The sequence below is a fragment of the Peromyscus eremicus genome, chromosome 1, assembly GCF_949786415.1.
Source record: "Peromyscus eremicus chromosome 1, PerEre_H2_v1, whole genome shotgun sequence".
Classification (NCBI taxonomy): domain Eukaryota; kingdom Metazoa; phylum Chordata; class Mammalia; order Rodentia; family Cricetidae; genus Peromyscus; species Peromyscus eremicus.
In genome coordinates, this window is record NC_081416.1 from 131,650,598 (window position 1) to 131,672,380 (window position 21,783).

Below are 21,783 nucleotides of genomic sequence, written 5' to 3' on the forward strand. Positions count from 1 at the left end.
AGGTGACACTCAGGACAGTGCTTTTCGTTGGCTCACTCAAGAGTCGGGCTGCAGCAATTGCTTCTTGCACACTGGGTACATGACATCTGCTGTCTAATCCCCATGACCCATTTGCTGGGAGGGAATCATCATTCCAAAGTTCAACAGAAGAGCAGAATGGCACAGAGCAGGTGTCAGGCCCAAGTCCATCCTGGCCCGTGATTGGCACCTCTGTCTCACTGACCTCAAAAATGGCAATCTGTCGGACTCCTGGTGAAGCCCACGAGGCAGCAGTTCTGATTGCACCTACGGCACACTGAAGTTTGGGGCTATGACTTCAATAACCTCTCACACTGCTGTTTGTCATTGGGAAGTGAATGCCTGTGTGTCTTCTCTATAGAATATGTTTTTGTGGCCATTTCCTACTCAACTTGGTCCCATGACATCTAGTGGCCAACAGAGGAAGTGCAATGTAGTCACTGTGACACAAGCAGGTGCAAACGCACACTGGTGTTTCATAGGATAGTAGATGGGCAGAAATTCATCATTAGCTGAAGTCTCTGTGGACTTCGTCAGATGCACATTTAAGCCATGAAAAGCCTATGTTTTTTCCTCATATTTATGCTGATTTGCTATCACCAATGGAAACTACCCTACATGTAATTTGTCCCTTAATTGAGAAACTATGTTTATAGTAACACAATAAGTATATGATACATAACATCATGATATAATGCAATCCAAGCCCAATGCTTGAATGCCTGCTCAAGAACGAAAAGTGTGATCAATTGGAAAGTGCTGTAGTCACTTGTGAAGCCAGTCCAGTCCCCTGGGAATGGGGTGAGGGTATTAGGATCATCATAAAGCCATATGGAAGAGTTAGGTAAAGAATAGCACAAACAGGCGTGTTACACCTTCAGACATGATATGCTGTACAGAGGAGTGTAAACTCTACCAAGGAATTCACAATCAGGGTGTGGTTACAGGAGGAACCCCAAGAAACCTCATGACAGCATAGACTTCAGCAGTCACTTCCCCCCACCACCATCTCCACCCCAGGATCCAAGTAGTGGCAAAACTCCAAGGAAAGATTCCTCAGAAATCTGTGCTCCTTTACAGCATGTCCCAGCTGAAGGGCAGGGGGACAGACTTCTCACTGTGGGGCCAGCAGAGATGAACCCAAGAGCGATTTGCCAAACCTTAACATACTCAAATTATTTTTCAAACATTTTCGGTTTGGCAAAACGTCTCCTGCTAAGTCCCCTTTCCCGGCATTCTTACACCCGTGTGGATTTCAAAGGAAATCTAATATGTATGTTTCTGATTCACTGGGGCCTAAGTGAACAACACCATTGTTCAGTGAGAATCACTCTGTGTCCAAGACTCTCCCTAGTCCCTCTCTTCTATCGGCCCCTTAACACTTTCTCTTCTAACCAGGAGGCCTGTTTTGTCTTGATCAAATTTTCAAATCATTCTCAAACATTCAAATCTGCTTCAAACCTGAGAGCCTTTCAAGTCTGACAATGTCTGAGAAGTTTGTGCAAACGGCTCCTGGCATCACTGAGGATGTCCAGTGATGGTTCTGAGAAGGGTGGGGTGCTGTAAGAGCGGCGCAGTGGTTCGACACAGTGATATTGTGTATCCTTTAAAACTGAAACCCTTGCCTCTTATTCTCTAGCGGGAGTGCCAGCCCAGCCACGCACCCTTCAGGGCTGGGTGGCACAGAAACCTTGAAATTCAGGGCAGCTCTCTCCTAGTGTCGCGGCTTCATTCAGAACACAGTGAACCCCAAGAAGGGGCTATGGTATGGAGGGCTGCCTGCCCAGCTCTGTTGGGACGTTTGTACCAAGCTGTTCTCTTCCTTGGGTGGTATCCCCCTGTTCAATTTAGGCAATGAAAGCTGTGAATGAGTCAGTGAAGTAGATTCATTTATTCCTTCTCAGGGTTGGTTTTGCCATTGTTTTAAAGTTCCTAGATGATTATAAACACAATATATCGACACCATTTTAAAAATTGGTGTGTGTGTGTGTGTGTGTCTGTGTGGGGTGTGTGTGTGTGTGTGTGTGTGTGTGTGTGTGTGTGTGTGTGGACACGTACATGTGAACATGTGGAGGTGCCTCTCTCCTTCCAGTGGGTTCCAGGAATTAAGCCAACGGGGAGAACTCAGCAGCACACACTTTCACCCATGGAGCCATCTTGCAGCCCTAGGGCATAAGCTCCGGATAGCTGACGGAGAGAACCCTTTTTTTAACAGGCTGTTCTTTTGACATAAAAATGATATAATTACTCCACTGGAGGCTTTTGGTTGTTGTCCCAGTGATGGGTTGGGTTTATACACCCAGTTCAGGTGGACAATCTCAACAGGAGTCTTTAATAAGACAGGGTCTAGCCTTTGCTCATGTGGAAGAAAGCCAGTGAAGGAAATCCAGAGCAAAAGGCTGGCTCCAGGCTCATCAGGGTCTAGGTTCTTCCTCTGTCTACTCCAAAATCCTTATCTTAGCATCCCACTTCGCAAGTGCTGACCTGTCACAGGACGGCTGCTGCAGGCTCAGCTCTGTGTCTGTGTTCCGGGCAACGGGAATGAAAGGGTCTCTGCCCTGAAGCCAAGACTTCAGTTTATATTTCTTCCACCACCTCTGTCTGCAAGAGAAACTGGTAAACATGTTTTATCAAAACATATCGCTGCCCCTGGTAATGTAGGGTTCTTATGGCCAGAAAGAAGAGAACATTGGAAGGTCAATCAGCTGTCATCCTTACCCGCATGTTCTTCCCTGGCCTTGTCACAACTCCTAACCACTGGAAGACAGGAAAGTTCCAGAAGCCATGTACTGTCAGACTGTATGTGTGAGGTCTCATCAAGGCCAGACCCACAAATATTGTGCTGTATTCTCTTTGTTTTTATATGATTGGTTCTCTGTTTGCTTCTGCCTGGTTGGGGTTTTGATTTACCTCAGGTCACTGTGTGTTCATGTGGAAGACATTTCCTTGGGATCGAAAAGGGCAAGCAGGGTTGAGGAGAGAGCAGCTGAAAGAGGCAATGGTAGTCCTCCAGCCTTCGCTTTGCTTGTGTTGGTCAACACACCTTCCTCCTGCGTGGGCTGCCTCTCCCTCTCATCATCCTGGTTACTGTGGTTTGAATATGTGATGGACCCCAAAGACCCATGTGTTACAGCTTTGGTCTTTATCCTGTAGTGATACCTTTAGTAGGCAGGGCCTAATGGAAGGCACATTGGAGGTGTGTCCTAAAGGGGTTATTAGGCCCCTGGCTACATCCTATCTTTCTTTTTCTTTTGCTTCCCAGTCAATGTGAGGTGAACTCTGCCACCTGCTCCAATCATGATGTGCTACCTCACCACGGGCCCAAGCAAACAGGCCCTATGGACCATGGAAGTATGAGCTGATATCCAGATACTTGTCCTAGGCATTTTGTTTCGGAACCAGAAAGCTGATTAGTTGTTTTTTTTTTTGTTTTTGTTTTTGTTTTTTTTTTTTTTCCTGACACAACCTAGAATCGTCTTAGAAGAGGGAACTTTAATTGAGGAACTGCCAAGATCAGATTAACCTAGGACCATGTCTGTGAAAGACTGTCTTCATTGGCCATTGATGCAGGAGGTTTCAGCCCACTGTGAGCGGCACCATCCCTATGCAGGTGAACCTGGGCTGTATATGAAAAGCAGCTAGCTGAGGATAAGCCATTGAATGAACCAGGAAGCAGCATTCCTCCATGGTTACTGCCTCTAGGTTCCTTCCTCGAATTCCTGCCCGACTTCCCTAAATGACTGATTGTGGCCTGGAAGTATAAGCCAAATAAACCCTTTCCTCACTCACCTAAGTTGCTTTTGATCAAAGTTGTTTTTTTTTTTGTTTGTTTGTTTTTTTTTTGTTTTTTTTTTGTTTTTTGTTTTTGGTCCCAGCAAAAGCAAACTAGGAGAACATAGGAAAGCAGATTCGTTTGCATGTTCCCACAAAGTTGTAGCATCGGGAAGGAGGATGTAAGGAATCATAATTTATAAAATTTGAATGGTAAGAAGTTGCCCGTTCAAATGAATTTAGTCAATATTGGACAGTTTCCACAAAATACAGACAATGCTTCAGTGATCCTAGTAAGGAAGTACTCATAATGAAATCAACCTTGCCTTAGTATTAGAGCACCTGTCACCCCCATTTATAGCCAAAAAAACTGAGGTTGGGTTACTTGTCCTGAGCCACCAAGGCCGCCTAAGAATAACACTGCCTTCCGTTTCTCAAAGAACCTCCTTGTTGGAAAAGCTCAGCTCTCTGGGAAGTCTTTCAGGGCGCACACCCATGGACCTGGATTAGGTCAGACTCCTAGCTGCCGAGTGAGGTGAGTGGTTTGGGCAAAGAGAGACAGTTCTGGGATGCTAGAGACCCCCAAAAGGTCCAGACACTCCTCACAGAGGCTCAGACACCAGGCTTGAAATAGAGTAAAATAAAGGGTGGATTCTGTCCTACCCATTATGAATTACGTTTATTATAGATTTCAACATCCCCCACAAACACTCACGGTTTGAAAAGGGAATTAGGTTGGGATGTGAGAGACATTATCTGTCCTCTTTCATCTCAGTTTTTCCGTCATGCGTATTTGTGTGGAGGCCGGACATTGACATCAGGTGACTTTCTCATCACTCCTCACTTCCAAGAGACTGACTGGCCAGTGACCTCCGGGAATCCACCTGTTTCCACCTACCCATCTAGTGCTGGGATTACAGGCACATGCTGCCTGCCGTGAAGAGCTTTTCCACACAGGTGCCGAGGATCCCACTCAGGTCCTCCTGCTCCGTCAGCAAGCACTGAGGTGACTGAGCCACTCCTCCAGTCCCCACGCTTTGTAAAACTATTTATTTATTCATTCATTCATTTATACGTGTACGAGTGCTTTGCCTGCACGTCTATATGCACACCGCATATGGGCAACAGCCACAGAAACCGGACAACAGTGTCAGATCCCCTGGAACTAGAGTTATAGACAGTTGTGAGTGGCCATGTGGGTGCTGGGAACCAAACCGTCTCTCCACACTGCCCTCATGATGCTTATTTCTATTGCATGTTTATCACACCAACAGGCCTTCAATGTAGTCCCAGATCACATCACACACACGCCAAGAAGCCCAGTCTCAGACAGGGCCAGCACCACCAACCTGAACACAAAAACAATGAAATTAGCAGCAAAGTGTGGGCTGCAACAGCTCCATAAGCCACGAAGGAATGAGGGCTGACATCTAAGGAGAAACGTCTGCTAGGAAATACGGGAGAATTAAGAACAGACCTGTACACAGCACTTTACAGTTTATCCAGTATTCTCTTGCTTGAGTCTTCCCAAGTGCTGGGAAGTAGGAAGGGGGTCACAGGAAAGGAAATGAAAGTTCAGCGCTCCAGTGTGCACCCCGTGAACACACAGCTGGGGTTGAGGGAGGGATGGGGGAGGGAGGCTGGGCCCTCACCAACCACCAGGCTCAGGGAGCTCCCAAACACCTTGTGACCCACTGTGCAAAGTAATGAGTCCCTCCTCCTTTAATCCCTAGGGCCACGACCCTGTGGCCAAGACCACGACTTTGGTTCCCAGTAGACACAGCCAGAAGGGACAACCCCACTGTTTTATCGCCCCATAAAGCACTTATTATCTTAACTGCATCGGGTGACATGGGGCCACCTTGGGACACAGGCATACCCTGGGGTGAATAAATGAGACAGAGAAATTTAAGAGGAACCTCTCCTCACATCCTGCACCACCCGCTCCCACTGTTTGCCTTTGGTTCCTCTAAGACAATGATGTCTAGGGCAAGTAGCCACCTGCCTCTGTTTACTCACCTGTAAAATGGGAACTTGAGCATCTCAGCTTCTCCCCGCCTGCTGAATGACAAGCCAAGGGGAGTGGAGGAAGAGCCTTCCAGTCAGGACAAGCCCAGAGCCAAGTTCATCCCACCCCCCACCCCCCACAACTGCTCTTTGGGAACTGCCTACTACAGGGAAGGTCTATAGTTGAGTGTTCTGCTCTGACTTCAGGGTCACATGGGAATCAGCAAGAAGAGTCAAAGGTGAGCTCTCTGTCTGTGGCACTGTCACTGACTCAAAGGCTCTGCAGATGCCACAGGTCCGGAGGGAGTCTTGGGGTGTGAGTGGAGGCTACCTGCATTACCCACTCTGCAGCTGGTGGTGACCACTATCCACCTTTGAGCAGAGTTCTACTTCCCAATCCCATTTCCCTCCCCCATCCGTCCAGCCGATTATTTAATAAATACAATGTCCTCTGTACATTTTTGGAGTTTATATTTTCTTAAAGACCTGACAAACTGATAACCCAGGCAGGATCTCAGATAAACTTGTGGGATGAGAGTTATGATAGGCTTGTGACAACTACCAGCCTTTGGTCCTTGGCCACTGCACAGGGGAGGGTCTTTTACTATTTCAAAAACACTCACATGATGGGACTCAGCATCCAGGGACCCTGGTGGGAGACATCCTAGATGTTTTCAGTAGACCAAGGTGAGAGTCATGGGACCAGCCACACAAGCAGAGAGCCCAGAAAGTGGCAGGGGAGATGAGGGGTGAGTGTTGGTCACCTTAGTGTCAAAGGCAGATTCTCAGATGTCTGTCAGTCCTCACTCATTTGGGGGCTCACAGTCCTCCTCCAGTCTCACTTGTGTGCTCAAACCTATAACAGCAGAAGACCTTCCCACCATCAGAGAGAGCAGAGCTCCAATGGGACCTTTCCAAAGGTTCACAGCTTTTTCGACTACAAAGAAGCCCCCCTAGTAACACTCCAGTGAAGACACAGAGAACAGAGATGGACACTAGAACAGGGGAGCCATTTCACCATCTCCCTTAGGATTCCTCACAGAAGGAGATGGCTGAGTCTCTCGGAGATTGTACCACCTCTCCTGTGGGGGAGTTCAAGCCTCACTCTTTGATGAAAGCACCCTATACCTGGGTGAGACGCTTTCCCGAGTTTCATATGGGGCTTAAGACTAGCTCCTGGGATGAATGGATCACTCCCTAAATGGCAAAATAAGAGGAGCTGGACATGCCTTCATCCCTACCCCTTCTTGGCAGTTTTGAGAAACAAACATTAAGAGCTTTGAGTCTGAAAGCAGATAGCTGCAAAGATCTCATGTCTTTTGTGTTTCTTTCCTTTTTTTTTTTTTCATTTTTAAAACGGAGATTTAATTCATGCGTTTCAAATATAAAATAATAGTCTCCCTTGGGCTGGGCCTGAGGGTGGTGTGTGCTTATGAAGATCAGAGGACCAGCAGCCGGAAGGCTCCCAAGTGCGGTACATAAGAGCTGTCGCCTAGCTTTTGCCTTCTTTCATGGGTGTGAAGGAAGTTCGCTGCCAGCCCTGCTCGGAGGCCACTGACGGCCCTAGCTTGGGCAGAATGGAGTGCAGGCGTCTGGCCCCTGGACCCCGAGCCGAGGCAGCGACGGGTGGTGGCCGCCCGATGCCCAGATTCCGGGCGCAGCGGAGGGCCCCAGAGAAAGAGCACTCGCTCCCGCCAAAGTTGGTCAAGTGCAAGGAGCCGCTGCGGCGGCCGGGGACCACAGGTGCCTCCTGCAAAGTCTTCTGATTGCCTGGAGAGGGAGGGGTCAGTTACCGCGATCGCGGCGCGCCAGCTCCCTGACCTGACTAGTGTCCGAGTCCTGCGAGTTCCAGGCCCTGAAGTCCCTCTCGGAGCCTCCTGGGCTGCAGAAGCCCGCGGTGTGGCCGCCCGGCGATACGCAGAGCTCACTCGGGCCGCAGCCCAGGTCGCCGTCCGGCTCCCGCAGGGGCAGGGACCGCGGGAGGGGTGGCTGCTGCGGCCGGGTCCCCTCCTCCCCTCCCGCGCCCGCCCTCCCTTCCTCGGTCCTGCAGCCAATTAGGCGGCCCCTTGGGCGGGAGGCGTGGGTGCTCATAAAGGCGCGGAGCTGTCACCCGGAGCAGGCTGCGCACCGCCCAGGCAGAGCCGGTGCGTCGGGGACTCGGGACGCCTCGGGCTGGGGAGCGCAGACCAGCCATGGCCACCACCAACGGGGCTGTGGAAAACGGACAGCCGGATGGGAAACCGCCTGCCCTGCCGCGCCCCATCCGCAACTTGGAGGTGAAGTTCACCAAGGTGAGGAGGGCTCCCCTTCTACCCGACGGCCTCGGACTCCCGCGCCGAGCAGTCTGGTAGGGAAAGCGGGGACCAGGAGCCAACCCTGCTGGGAGTCCACAGGGAGCTGCCCATACCTGAGAATCTCTGGTGGGGTCCGGCTCCTCGGAAACCTCACTTTTTCGGGGGGCACCCGCGCCTCTGGCTCGGCGATTTAAGCCCCAAAACCTGAGGAGCAAGGACGTAACTCCGCAAGCACCCAAGCTGCGAGTAACAGCCTGCAGAGGCCCCGATGTGCCCGGGCCATCGCCTACTTTGAGTGCTGGTCCTTGCCGCAGTGACTGGGTGCACAGGGACTTCTTGGCAGAGGGGTTTCTGGTCTGGAGGACCTGGGCTGTGGGTAGGGCTAGAGGTGCCTGAGGACTCCAAGATGAGTTTCAACTATGCGCCACTTTGGGAACTGCAACTGGGAGGTAGGTCTTCCTGGGCAATGAGAGAAGGATCTGGTATCTTCTGTGTGCTCAGCCTGAACCCAGCTTACCAGTCGACCTGAGGAGGGGGATGGAGATCACTGGTGAGCATCCGAGGACTGGGCCTAGGGAAGCTGAGCTGCGAGTTGAACGAGGCTATAGACAGTGCCCAGGAGCAGTGGCCTTTGCCCTTTCCTGGGAGGCTGGAACAGGCAGAGTGATGAGATACCTGCTCTGAGCTGCAGGGACAATGGTGATATGTGGGAACAGAGCAGAGTCCCCGGAGGAAGGACAACCGTGAACTCTGGGATGCGCTGCTCTGTGCCTGCTGCTGGATGCGGGGTGTCTGAGGGACTCAGATCCGGGACAGCTTTTGGCTTCAGGTCTGGAAACTTCACCCCATCTTATTTGCACACCGTATCCATAGCTCCCCTCCAGATGTCCCAATGCTCAGAAACCACCCTCATCAATTTTATTTTCAAAAGTAGCAATTATCCCTCTGGAATCATTTTAATCAAAAGGTGAAAGCGGCGGGCCGCGATGTGTGGCCTTCAGACTTCGATCCGTTGGCATTTAATCCCCACAGTTGTCCATGCCGACATATAAATTGCATGGCTTTTACATGAACTGTTTTCCCAAGGAAGGCTCTGTAATCAAGAGAGGCACAGCCCTGGAAGGTCTGAAAGTTTTTCAAATGTAGTTTCCTTAATCGTATCGGCTTTGGAGGGAGGATTCCAAGGCCAGCGCTGGGAACGGTAGGAATAATGGCTTCATTTTTCAGACCCAAACCGTGATGTGGCGGCTTTGTTTTGTTTTTACAGTTCTGTAAAACACCACAGCAACCAGAAAGTGAACAGGACTGTCCCTTTGCTTAGTGTCTTGTGTCTTCCCACAACTGGGAAGAGACCAAAAGTTGGCCTCTTCTTAGGCGAATCCCAGGAACACTTTTAAGGTGCCTTTGCAGCCTTTAGGGAGGGGATCCTGGGAGGCTCTCAGGGGAGTGATTGCTGTCCTGACGGAGCCCCCCTCCCCCTTTGCGGGTTGAGGGTGCGGGTGTGTCTGATGAAGGCTGAGGAAACATGGTAAGACTCAGAGGACCGAGAGCTGGGATCCTTGGAAGGTTCCGGGAGATACTTTCTCACAACAGCCTGACATCAGGGTACACCTTCCACCCCTTATTGTTTCTGCCTGCTCCCTCCTTGCTCCTTGAGTGCCTCTGAAGAGCCCGCCTATAAGAATTAAAAGGCCAAGGTGAGCCTTGTACTATCAGGGTGCCCTGGGCGACAGAAGGGAGCCAAAGATGGTGGAAGAGCAGATTCCAGGCCTGGGACACACAGTCGGCTGTGAAGCATGGGAGCCAGCCAGGGTGTGCGGTTTTCCTGACTCACCGTACTTGTACTTCTCCTACATGGAGGACCGGTTTGAGCTCAGGCCGTGGCAGGACGATCTACCATGACTATCAAAGCTCCTTCCTTTTCCTCAGATTTTTATACTGGGCATAGGGTCATGTGAGTGATTCTGGTGAGGAGAGGGAGGGGCCTCTGGAGGGTCTCCATACTGATCGTAGAAGATGGCAGCCCCTTCCATTTTAGGGACACATTTTCTTTATAAAATGTCTTCCAATAGCAGAGGCTCTCTTTCAAAAGTGTTTTAATTCACAAAAATACAAATCTTACTATCTCTTTCATGAGAAGTAAAATTCCCCCAAATCTCCTGAAAATGTAGGCATTTTGAATTTAGCTGAGTCCAATGGAAGTTGCTTTTGTGACCATCACCTTTCCCTCTATCCAGCCCAGCACGCCTTCCAGGTCCTTTGGTAAAACCTGAATTCTATTTACATCTCAAAGTATCTTCACCCTTATATCTCAGTAATGTCCTGTTCCTGCCGGTTCACAAGTCAATGAAGACAGTCTTTTTCTAGACCTGTCAGCTAGCATGTTATGATTCACAACAATTCAGCCAGCATCGGTGGTGGGCCACGCCCGGGACTGTTTCTTCATTTGTGTTTATGAGTTGCTTTAGTGGAAAAAAAAAAAAACCAGCAGTGGGAACCACTTACCAGATCACTTACTAGTGGGATAATGAAAACAGTTTCGCTCAATGAGAAACACTGTGATGGAGAAATATGGTCAACCAGGCTGGAGTTTTTATTTGAGGTTGCTGGTTGGCAAGGTCTAAGGACCAATGTCACGAACAACGAGGTAATATGTATATTTTTTGAAGAGTGTGTCTAGAGATGAGGTACATGGAGCAGACATCCGATCACTGCAGTCTGCCTCCATCCCCTGCTCTTTAGACTCTGTTTTGCCACCTTCTCATTTTCCCTCCCCCTTGGAATTGATACCAGGAAGGACCTAGAATCAGCAGTTTTCCCTGACAGTCTCTATTATCTAACCGACGAAATTTCATCTTCCTTCAAATGGGCCTGCTCCTGGCTTCACTTTCCTCTCCGCTCTAACTCCTTCTCTGCTTATTAATTTCTCGCTGTTGCCGAGTAATTACTTGCTGCATGGCAAAAGTGAACACTTGGATTTGGTTTCAGCTGGAAGAATAAACCTGTAATTGTAGCCAGGCCTTTTCCTCGCGTGCTTCCCTGGGGGCCTGGCCTCACATGGAAGGCTCTGAGCTTCCAGAAGTTGGATGGGTATGCCCTCCTGGAACTTCATGCTCTCGGCTCTAAACTCCATACTGAGGGTCTGGAGTAGCCTCTGCTCACCTCCCCGGCCAGTGTTTGAGGTTCACTCCAGAGGTAGCCTGAGTTGATTTCCTTCTGCTTCAAAACCTATACAAGAGAGTCTAAAGCAATGGCAACCAAGCCACGCACTCAGGGATGGCCGCTCTCACATCTGCTATCCGCCGGGCTTTGTCCTGTTCCAAAGGAATTGACTTCCACTATTGAAATGAGCTCCACGGCGAAAAAACTATCATTATCATTTGACTAACTTCCATAGTCATGTGATATGTTTTAGGCTGGAGAATTCAGGCAGGCCCATGACAGCCTCTCCTGTGGGTGGGCTGCATGAATGAGGCCCCAGAAACTGGCTGTCCTGGTGGCTGACAGTCCTTCTATGCCATCAGAACCTGCTTTGTGTATTATGGGTCCCCTCTGTTTCTGGTTCTTTCCAAAAGCCACCTTCTTTTTTTAATTTTGTATTTCATGTGCATTGGTGTTTGCCTGCATGTATGTCTGTGCGAGGGTGTCAGATCCCCTAGAATTGGCATTACAGATAGTTCTGAGCTGCCATGTGGGTGCTGGGAATTGAATCTGAGTCCTCTGGAAGAGCAGCCAATGCTCTTTACTGCTGAGCCATCTCTCCAGCCCCCCTCCCCCCCAAAGCCACAACTTTTAACGTCATCTTTTAAAGGTGATTAGAGCTTAGAAAAAAGTCAGAGGAAATCAAATGGGTCTGAGCACACCAATTTGATGAATTCTTTTTAAATACTGTATTTTCAGCTATGTTTTGGATAATTGAGGCTTCTATAAAATAATGTTTTGTGAGCTACTTATTTCTGGATGTAAATGGTGGTTTTCTATATCCCTTAATGTAATCTAAAAGGTTTCTAACCCAGATAGTTAACTCTGTGTTCCAACACTGGCTTTGTAAAAGGCCCCGGGATGCAGAGGCCAGAGACCATGCCACCGTGTGGCCTAACAAAGCCTGAGGAGTAATGGGAAGACCTCCAATAAACCTAGGTCCTGGGGGTCTTGCTTGGAAGCAGGAAGGGGTGTGCATGGCTTACAGCCTTTCGGGACCCGGCAGATTGTACGTACACAAGCCTGCCCACCCTCCCGTTAAAACCCTACCCCTAGGCAAGCTTCAGCGTGCACATCCCTTGTAACCATTTAATTCAGGTGTTCTTTGGCAAATCCATGCTATTGCTACAAACGAAGATGTAATTTAGAAAAATAACTCGAAAGGGCTTTAGATTAATTATGTCAAATTGGTTCTAACTGTGAGGCCATTCCCCGTCGGTTGCTTCGTGTGAGTCCGTGTTCTGCCCCCTATTCCATGTCTCGTTATAAAGCATCCAGGGAAGGGGGCAGGGAAGAAAGCGGACAAGACGTTACCTAAGATCCTTAGCACGTTGAAATTGTATGATTTTGATTTAAAGCTAATTTGTTGCACTTCCTTTCCCGGTTAGATATTTATCAACAATGATTGGCACGGATCCAAGAGCGGAAAAAAGTTTGCCACATACAACCCTTCGACTCTGGAGAAAATCTGCGAGGTGGAAGAAGGTGATAAGGTCGGTCCTCTCCGCCTTTTCTAAGTAATTCGATTAAAGAGACGTAAGGGCTGGGGAGGCCGTGTTGCTTGGCTGTAAGACGCATGGGCCCACCTCCAGGTAGGGCCAGGGCAACCACAGCAGCTGGTCGGTATGTGCAGCTCAGACACAGCCGAGCATGAGATCAATTACAGATGGTCTTCTGCAAAGAGTCACCATCTTTGATGGATGTTTCTCCATCTCTGAGGATGACCTCAGCTGTCTTCATCACACAGCTAAAGGGAAGGGTTTTTTGTTTTGTTTTTTTTTTTCAAATCAATTATTTCAACCTGTAAGCATTAAAGATTCTTTCAAGAAGGCATTTCCTGCTGGTGTGTTTCACCAAAAGTAGCATTCTGGCAGGAGACACATAAAAAGGGGGGGAGGGGGACTTGAAGGATGGGGAAGATGCTCCCAAATGATCCTGGCGGTAGTAATATGTCACATGACTGCTTGATTTCTTGGCTGTGGAAATGCACATGAAATGAGACTGTAGTCTGTGCAGACCTTTTTGCCTGGTGTAAGGTCTCCTTTATCACACAGACATGGAGGGACCTCTGCATGTAGCCTTTTTTACCTTTCAAGGCCATAAATGTGTTTTAAATAGAAGGGCCTCTAAAGAAAAGTTGATTAGGGTAACAGCCTCCTACAGAGGGAAGAAAAACATGACCCTCTGTTTAACCACTGGAGTACTGGATGGATCGTCTGCCTGCCTTTCTTCTGCTTTTCTTCCTTCCTCTCCTCCTTTTTTCTCTTCCCTTCCCCTTACCATCCCACTTCCCTTCCTCCATTCCCCTCTTTCTTTCTTTTCTCCCCCATCCGCCATTCTGAGACACCAGCTTGCATTATTTTCCAGGCTAGTGGAAAATTGCTAGGCTTCCGGGGATCTTCCTGGGATTACAGGTGCTAGATAATTTGGGGGGCGTGTTGCAGGTCAACCCAGGGCCTTTTGCATGCTGGGTAAGCACTCTAATGCTGAACATCACCCTCAGCCCTTGGTTTCTTGAGGTAGTTCTCACCATTAGGCCAGTCTTGCCTCTACCTCCCAAGCGCTGAGGTTATAGGTGTGCACATCACACCTGCTGAACAGATAGCCTTACTATGTGCATTGGTGAGGCCAAGTAGGTGAGGAAGACTTGGATTTTCTTGCACAGGTGACAGCTTTTGTGTGTGCAGAAAGCACAGTGGCTCACCTGTATAGACCCGGCTCCCTGTGGTTCCCTACATGGAAAAGGAAAGAAATGGGGAGCAGCTGGGAGGAAGCTGGCTGGGTCTGGCAGAGGGGGTATGTAGATGTTAAACCCCTACTTCCTAAAAGTAGGAATCCAGTGGCAGGCTCTGGTTCCCCCCATCCTCTGGACAAATATTTTGCTCAATATACTCAGAGACAGAGACTACACATTCCTTGCAGCTAGAGAGGCCCCGACCTCCCCTTGGGAACCAAGACAAGAACCACAGTGCCTAACATTTCCCTTGCTAAAGCTTGCCCTCACTCTGTGAAGGCTTTGGTGATGCTCTTGGCAGAGGCCTCTCCTGACTGGGGTCCTTCCTCATCAACTACCTGCCACATCACCCTAGGGAGACAGGCTCAGTGCAGGGTGAGACAGTGTCTCTCAGCAACCAGCTCTTCAGAGCCCATTTTCCTGAAATGAGGACAGGTGGGTCTCCTCTGCATACCTCTCACTTCTGTCCTTTTAAAAGATCAAGGGCAGGAGCAAGACTCTGTAGTGGAAGGCTTGTCTAGCAGGTTCAAGTCTCAGCATTAAAAAGCAAAATCACAAAGACCTGTGGTTGTTACTCGTCCGTAAGTAGCACATTGGGTGTGGAAATGGTGGTCTCTGTGTGTGTGGAGATGGAGCTGACAGATGGGAAATCTTTTTAATTTTTTTAATTTACTATTAGTGTGTATGTGGCATGTGTGACTGCAGACACTCCTGTGTTCACTGGGAGGTCAGAGGGCAGGTTGGGGGAGCCGTTCCTCTCTTTGCATTACGGATTCTGGGGATTGAACTGGGATCTTCAGGTTTCACAGCAAACACTTGCCAGCTGAGCTGCTGTTATCTCACTGCCCCGGAAAACCTTTCAGACCTGGGTCAGCCAGAAAAATATTTGAGGTCGACGGGTCTATGAAACATTAATATGTCAGAAATGTTTTACAAGACTTACCATGTAAAGAAAAAAAAAATTACTCGGAGGCCCCCCATCATGCAAGGGATTTGAAAACTCGCTGCCTGACGTTCTGGGCTGCCCCCTCCTTCCTTGGCTCCACGGCAGCAAGTCGCCCTTGTTTCTGTGCCCTCAGACTGCGGTGGTGGCCGGGAAAGTGACACTCTCTCTCTGTTGTTTTGCTGTGCAGCCCGACGTGGACAAGGCTGTGGAGGCCGCACAAGCCGCCTTCCAGCGGGGCTCCCCGTGGCGCCAGCTGGATGCCCTGAGGCGAGGCCAGCTGCTGCACCAGCTGGCTGATCTTGTGGAAAGGGATCGTGCCATCCTGGCCGTGAGTACCAGCACTGGGCAGGTGTGGGGGGACTGTCCTCACTGGTCCCCTCACTGAGGGGACCGTCCCCATGGGATGTGGTCGGAAACATCTGAGGTGCTTGTTTGGTGTGGCCATGGGTCTATTTGGTCTTTGGACATGGGGAGCAGGTGGGCATGCCCCAGGACTTCATCCTTTCAATCGTGCAGTCAGACTTTCTCCCCTGCATCTCAGCTTTGTGGTCATATTTTGTTTGTGCTCTAACAAATATTACCATACAGCTTCTTGGCCAAGCTGCATAAAGAAGTTCTCTGGCCTCACTAGTTTCTAGACTAGGGACATTCACAGAAAGAAGGTCACCAAAGCCTGAGCTCACCTGACCTCACCTGGACATTTATGTATTAACTGTTTTCTTCTTCATATTAAGTTCCTTGCTAATATAAATATAACCTCATCATAGGTATGCTAGTCTCCCCTTATCTGAAGTTTCAGTTATCCAGAATCACTCCCCCCACACACACCCTGCTCAAAAATATCACGTGGAAAATCCTGGAAATAAGCAAATGGCCTTGTATTGAGCAAACTGTTGTAATTTCATTTATTAGTTGCTGCTTCTCATCTCTTAACAGTGATTTACAAGCTAAGGTTTATTGTAGGAACTTAGTATCGGAAAGAATGCAGTATGTATTTAGGGATTAGGCACTACCTACAGTTTTCAGGCATCATAGAATATAGGTGAACCCACAGGCTTAACGAGTTGGTTGTAGTCCTTTTGTTTTCAATATTGAAACAAATGACACTGTTTATAGAACACCAAAGACCTTGTATTATCTAAATGCATTCCTGTATCACCCCTGAACTGGACAGTGGTGAACACATCCAGAATGTTGACAAGGACAAGATTTGATTATCAAAGACCCACAGCATAAGAGGTATGGGTTCAAATCCTAGCTTCACCACTTACTAATTACGTGCTGGTTTCTTAACTGCCTGGGATTTATTTCTTCAGGTAAAATGTCAGAGATAATGATATCCAAGTGTTGGGAAAAAGCCATTTTAAATCCTCAGCAGAGTCCCCAGCATACAGGAAGCACCGATGAAGAGATAGCTGTTATAAATAATAGCAATCATCATGTTGATGCCACATAAGCCCCAGGCTCTGACCCGAGCTGCCCACCTCCCTGCTGGCCAGTGGCTTTTGGAGACCTTAACTACTCCGCTAGGATGTAGGGACAGGGATAGTAATACAGCCTACTCATGGGTGGGACTCATCTATGGGGCTGGGAGGCCTTAATAAGTTGTAAGCCTGTTCTGCAGCAAGATTCAGCCCTCCTTTGGTCCTGAGGTAGATGACCAGAAGGCCTCTGGGTCCCAGGAAGTCTTTCGTTTTTTAATGCTTTCAGTTATTATTATTTGTGGGGGATGGGTGGGTGCATGTGTGGGGGTGTGCACTTGCCAGGGTGAGCATATGGAGGTCAGAAGACAACCTTCAGGAGCTAGTTCTCTTCTTTTACCATATGGATCCCAAGGATCCAACTCGGGTCCTCAGGCTTGGTGGCAAGGCCTGTACCTGAGCTGTGTCACTGGCCACACGGGGGTCTCGGAACCATGACCACATTCACTCTAGCTGTTTGCTGGACAGGTCGATTTCTTGGTTAAAATTTTGTTTCAGACCTTGAGGCCCATTTTGTAGGAAGGGACATCTCCTTTTTGGTCATTGATTTGGAAGAATTTTTTTTTTCTTTCTGATGTTGAGAACCAGGAGAGTAGCCACCCTTCGGAAGAACAGTATCAGGCTGGACACTGAATTGCTTTTGTCCTGAGTGTACTCTTTAGGGCTAGGGGAGGCCCTTCTCGAGAGGGGTCTGTGGACACCACGGCCTCCGCTTCCCTCCTCCCCGCTGCTAGGCCTCCTGTTCCCAGGAATGAATCTCAGTGAGTGTAGCTCCCTCCCAGGCTAAAAGCTCCAGAGAACCTCTGCTTTCTTCCTGCACCGAAAACCAGCCACACTGTCCAGGCTGCCAAACTGGCTTTTTCAAAAACATTTCTGTTTTCCCCCACATGAGCTCATCAGTCTGCAATGTCCGTGAGTACTAATAGCAGGCTCAAGAGGATGTGCCCTGGGCAACCCTCCCCGCCCTGTCCTCAAGTGTCAGTACCATCTGTGGTGCAAGCGGCGCAAGGCCACCTTCCTCTCCAGCCTGTCCCATCGCCCGATATGGCACGATAGCATTTTGATGGCGGACAAACACAGGTGGGAGGGATGAGGAACAGCACCCAGCACATCATGCTTACCACTGCAACCTGCTCGCCCACAAGAAATGAGATCCAGCTCTTGGCCACAACATTAAAGGGACCCAAGAATGACTGGGAAACATGGCTTTGAAACTTGTGACCACATCATAGGAGGGCCCCCCTCGCTCTCCACCTTGATATGGTTTCCTGCCTTTTTGAGCAGCAAAGTGCTTTATTTTGTCGTCTTGCCTTGCCAGCTCAGTGGTTTGATGGAGCTGGGTGTTTATTCAGTGTTCGAAGTTTGGAAACAGATGTGGGGGCCTCAGTGGCTCGTGGCTTTCTAGCTCTGTTGAGGCCCAAGCTAGGCTCCAAGCTGCGGCCTTTTGGGTGCTTATCCAGGTAGGTGCCAAATAGGGCTCCCCCCCACACACACACACCCGATGGAAGATCAACCTTCCGACCTAGGTACCATTTCCAGACCCTCATTTACAGTCTGGGTGTACCGGCCTTTGGGGCAGCCATCCCAACTTTCTCACCCTGTAGCATCTGAACGTGGAGATGCATTCACCTTTCAGAAGGTACATTTTTCTCTTAACAAGCTAAAGAAAGTAAGCCTGGGAATGGCTGAGGTGGCTCATGTTTGTATCACAGCAGTAAGTCACATGACAACCACCTGATTCCGTCAGAAGCTAACATTTGATTTCTCAAGCTCAGTCCTCTGACTGTCTCCAATCTCCTCCTCCTTTTCGCTTTTCCTTGTACATGTGAAGATGTACATGTGTCTTAGTTAGGGTTTCTACTGCTGTCATAAAAACACTATGGCTAAAACGCAACTTGGAGAGGAAAGGGTTTATTTCCGCTTACAATTCTCAGGTCACACTCCATCACTGGAGGAAATCAGGACAGGAACTCAAGGCAGGAACCTAAAGGCAGGAGCTGAGGCAGAAGCCACGGAAGTGTGATGCTTACTGGCTTCCTCTCCATGGCTTGCTCAGCCTGCCTTCTTATACCATCCAGGACCACCTGAGCATGGTGGTCCTGCCCAAAGTGAGCTGTGGGTCTTCCCCATCAATCACTAATCAAGAAAATGCCCCCACGGACTTGTGTAAGAACCAGTCTGGTGAGGGCATTTTCTCAATCCAGGTTCTTTCTTCCCAAAAGACTCTGGCTTGGGTCAGGTTGACAAAACACTAGCCAGCCCCACATGTGAGTATAGATGTAGTGTGTGTACATGTTTCAATGTGTGTGAGTGGAGGCCAGAGGTCAACATCCAGTGTCGTTCCACAGGAGCAATCCACTTTGTTTTTCATGTTGTTTGTTTTGGTTTTGGAAACAGAATTTCTGATCTGCTTGGAGCTCACCAATTAGGCAGGGCTTGTTGACTAGTGAGCCTCAGGGACCTGTCTTTGCCCCTTTCATGCAGGAATTACAAGACTTTGCCACCATACCTGGCTTTTCTTAAACATGGGTCCTGGGGATTGAACTCAGGTTCACACACTTGCAAAACAAGCACTCTACCACCTCCTTATCCTCCCCGCCCCCTCTTTTAGAGAATTTGCTGTCTAAATTTATTGTGAATTGGGTTTTGTTTGTACAAAGTCTTTACAACCAATCTAGAAAATTCAAGTTATTACTCTAAGCGATCTTGCCTAAGTTAAGGATTTAAAAATCTGTGGGCAATGCTTATTAAATGCCCTCCAAGATGCTGACTTGTAGGCTCTGGACTTGCAATATGTATTATCTCATTTCAAAATCAGGAAGTTGAGGTCCAGAAAAAGTAAGCAGCCTGTCCAAGGCCACCCAGCCAGAGGTAGAAATTCAGGATGGGAGACAGATGGTTGTCACGTCTCCTCAGAAAACGAAAGTACCGACTCGGATGCCAGTCCACAGGGTCCGAAGGCACAGGGTGCTGGGTGTCACGTCAGCCTCCAAGTGGGTGATGCCGCAGGTAGGACTCAGGCCTCAGTCAGATGTAGCCAAGTTCTGTCATCTCCAGCAAGTCTGAGTCCTTCCTCCTCAGGACACCGTCAGGATCACCTTGCCGAGTGCATAAGAGAAAGCCGGACTGTCCACCAGTTACCACCTGGACAACTGCCCTGGGCTGCTTAGATGAGTGCCATGTTCCCGATTCCCTTAACTCACACACCAGGCCCAAGAGGGTGCAAACGTTAACATCTTCACGTTACAGCAGAGGTAACTGGGGTGGAAGACATCTGGGGGGCTCAGCCAGCATCAGTCAGGGAGACTGCCCCATGACTAGGAGATGACTCGGTCCGCACAGTGTTTGCTGCACAAATACGAAGACCCAAGTTTGAATCCTCGGCACCGCTTAAAGAGCTGGGCACGGCAGGGTATACCTGTAAATCCCAGGGCTGGGGAGATGGAGACAGGAGGATCCTTGAGCCGCCGGACCAGCCAGTCTAGCTAAATAAGTGACCGCCAGGCTCACGGAGACACTGTCTCAATAAGTAAGGTGCCAAGCGATTGAGGACGCATCTACATGCATAAGCACCCATAGGCACATGTGTCCGTGCACACGTGAACATGTACACATCCGTACATACCACACACACACACAGGAAATGGTTGTTTGTTTTGGTTGTCTCTGAAGCAAAGGTCAGACAGAAGAGCCCTGAATATCTTAGGCCTTCCAAATGCCTAGGGATGCCTAACCGGTGATGGCTGAGATGGCTGAAGTCAGTGCTGGCTGGCTGGTCAGCCTGAAGGAGTCACCGGGTCCTGTTGTGAGTGTCTGCTCCTTCATCTTCTAATGGGAGCAGAGACATCCAGTACGTGATAACACACAGGCAACTGCTCTGGGGATAAAGCCCTGGGTGAGGAATGAGGAGGCGCCTCCCTTCCTCTGTCTAGCATCCTCTAGCTCCATAGACACTTCAGCAGGAATCCAGCCCCAGGCAACGCATCGGGTGGATACTTCCTGCGAAGCAGGATAACTGGAGGTTTCTCGAGTAGTGCTCCACAGGGCTGCTTGTGTGAGGGACAAAGGGGTCTCTTTCACCCAGGCTAGAAATAGAAAAGAATCCCAACATTGAGCAGCGGCACCCTGGCCTGGGTGACCGCCTCGTCCAGTCAGCTTGCCCTCCCTGCTCTGTTTCCGCATCCGGCCTGCAGCCTGCTTGGGAAGCATTGCATCTTTGTGCTGGCGGCTTGACCCTCATGTGCTCCATCGTTCTTTCCACTGCCACACTAACCAGCTCAGCTGAGAAGGAAAAGCCCACGTCTCCCCTTTCTCTTTTGTTAGAAGAAACCACCCTGTTGGTAGCCAAACTTCTGGAAGCTCCATGGGGTGCACGAATGTACGTGTCTGGATGGTACAGTGGAGACTGCTCTGGAGGGACTAGGTGGCTCCTAGCACACCTTCAAATGAGCAGCAGGGAGAGAATGCCCGTACTTCACCAGCCCTGACTCAGGCACCTGGCTAAAAAGGCTGGCCAGTCCTGGCCAGTAGGGGACAGGTCCATTTCACTGTAGAGGCAGGCTTTCTGAAGTGGCGTGTAGGGACTGAGGTGTAGAGCTATGCCCTGGGGTTGTGTTTTCTCCTTCACCCCTCTACTTAACCACCAGAAGATAAAAGAAAACTGTGTCTACCAAAGCAGCCGTCTTGTTCTTGCAGACCCTGGAGACCATGGACACCGGCAAGCCATTCCTTCACGCCTTTTTCATGGACCTGGAGGGCTGTATTAAGACCTTCAGATATTTTGCCGGGTGGGCAGACAAAATCCAGGGCAGGACCATCCCCACAGGTGAGCCTGCCCAGGATAGACTGTAGCCTCGCTTGGGTCTCCTGTGGAATCTGTCTTCTCCTCCCCCCCAGGCCCTTTCCCCATGGGGCCTCCTTCTCAGAGCCCTCTCCCCACATGGCGACATGCCAATGCCTCTAGGGAATTCTACTCATGTTTTCAACTTAAGCTCAAATCATTCCGCTGTGTAAGAGAGAAGAGCCCTGCAGGTGTCTCCATTTCTTTCTTTCAGTTTTACCATGTGGAATTCTTTTGTGTTTGTTTGTGTTTTTGTTGTGGTGGTGGGGTTGTCTTTTTGTCTTGGCTTTTGTGTTTTTTTGAGGCAGAGTCTTTCTATTATATAGCTTTGGCTGTCCTGGAACTTGCTATATAGACCAGGCTGACCTTGAACTCCCAGAGATTCACTTGCCTCTACCTCCCAAGTCCTGGGATTAAAGGTGTACGCCTCCACCAAGCATGGGTCCATGTGAAATTCTTAACCATGATCATGTTCTTTTCCTGGGTCGCCT

The 21,783-nt window shown here is 49.4% G+C and overlaps 1 protein-coding gene across 1 annotated transcript in view; it reads left to right on the forward strand.

The window, feature by feature from the left end:
• Positions 1-7,927: 7,927 nt before the first annotated feature.
• Positions 7,928-21,783, forward strand: part of Aldh1a3 (aldehyde dehydrogenase 1 family member A3) — a 34,495-nt gene continuing 20,639 nt past the window's right edge. Inside the window, exons 1-4 of the mRNA XM_059273218.1 lie at positions 7,928-8,087; positions 12,680-12,784; positions 15,159-15,299; positions 21,148-21,277. Of these exons, the coding sequence (XP_059129201.1) occupies positions 7,989-8,087; positions 12,680-12,784; positions 15,159-15,299; positions 21,148-21,277 (475 nt within the window). The 5' untranslated portion in view covers positions 7,928-7,988. The remainder of the gene's footprint in view (positions 8,088-12,679; positions 12,785-15,158; positions 15,300-21,147; positions 21,278-21,783) is intronic.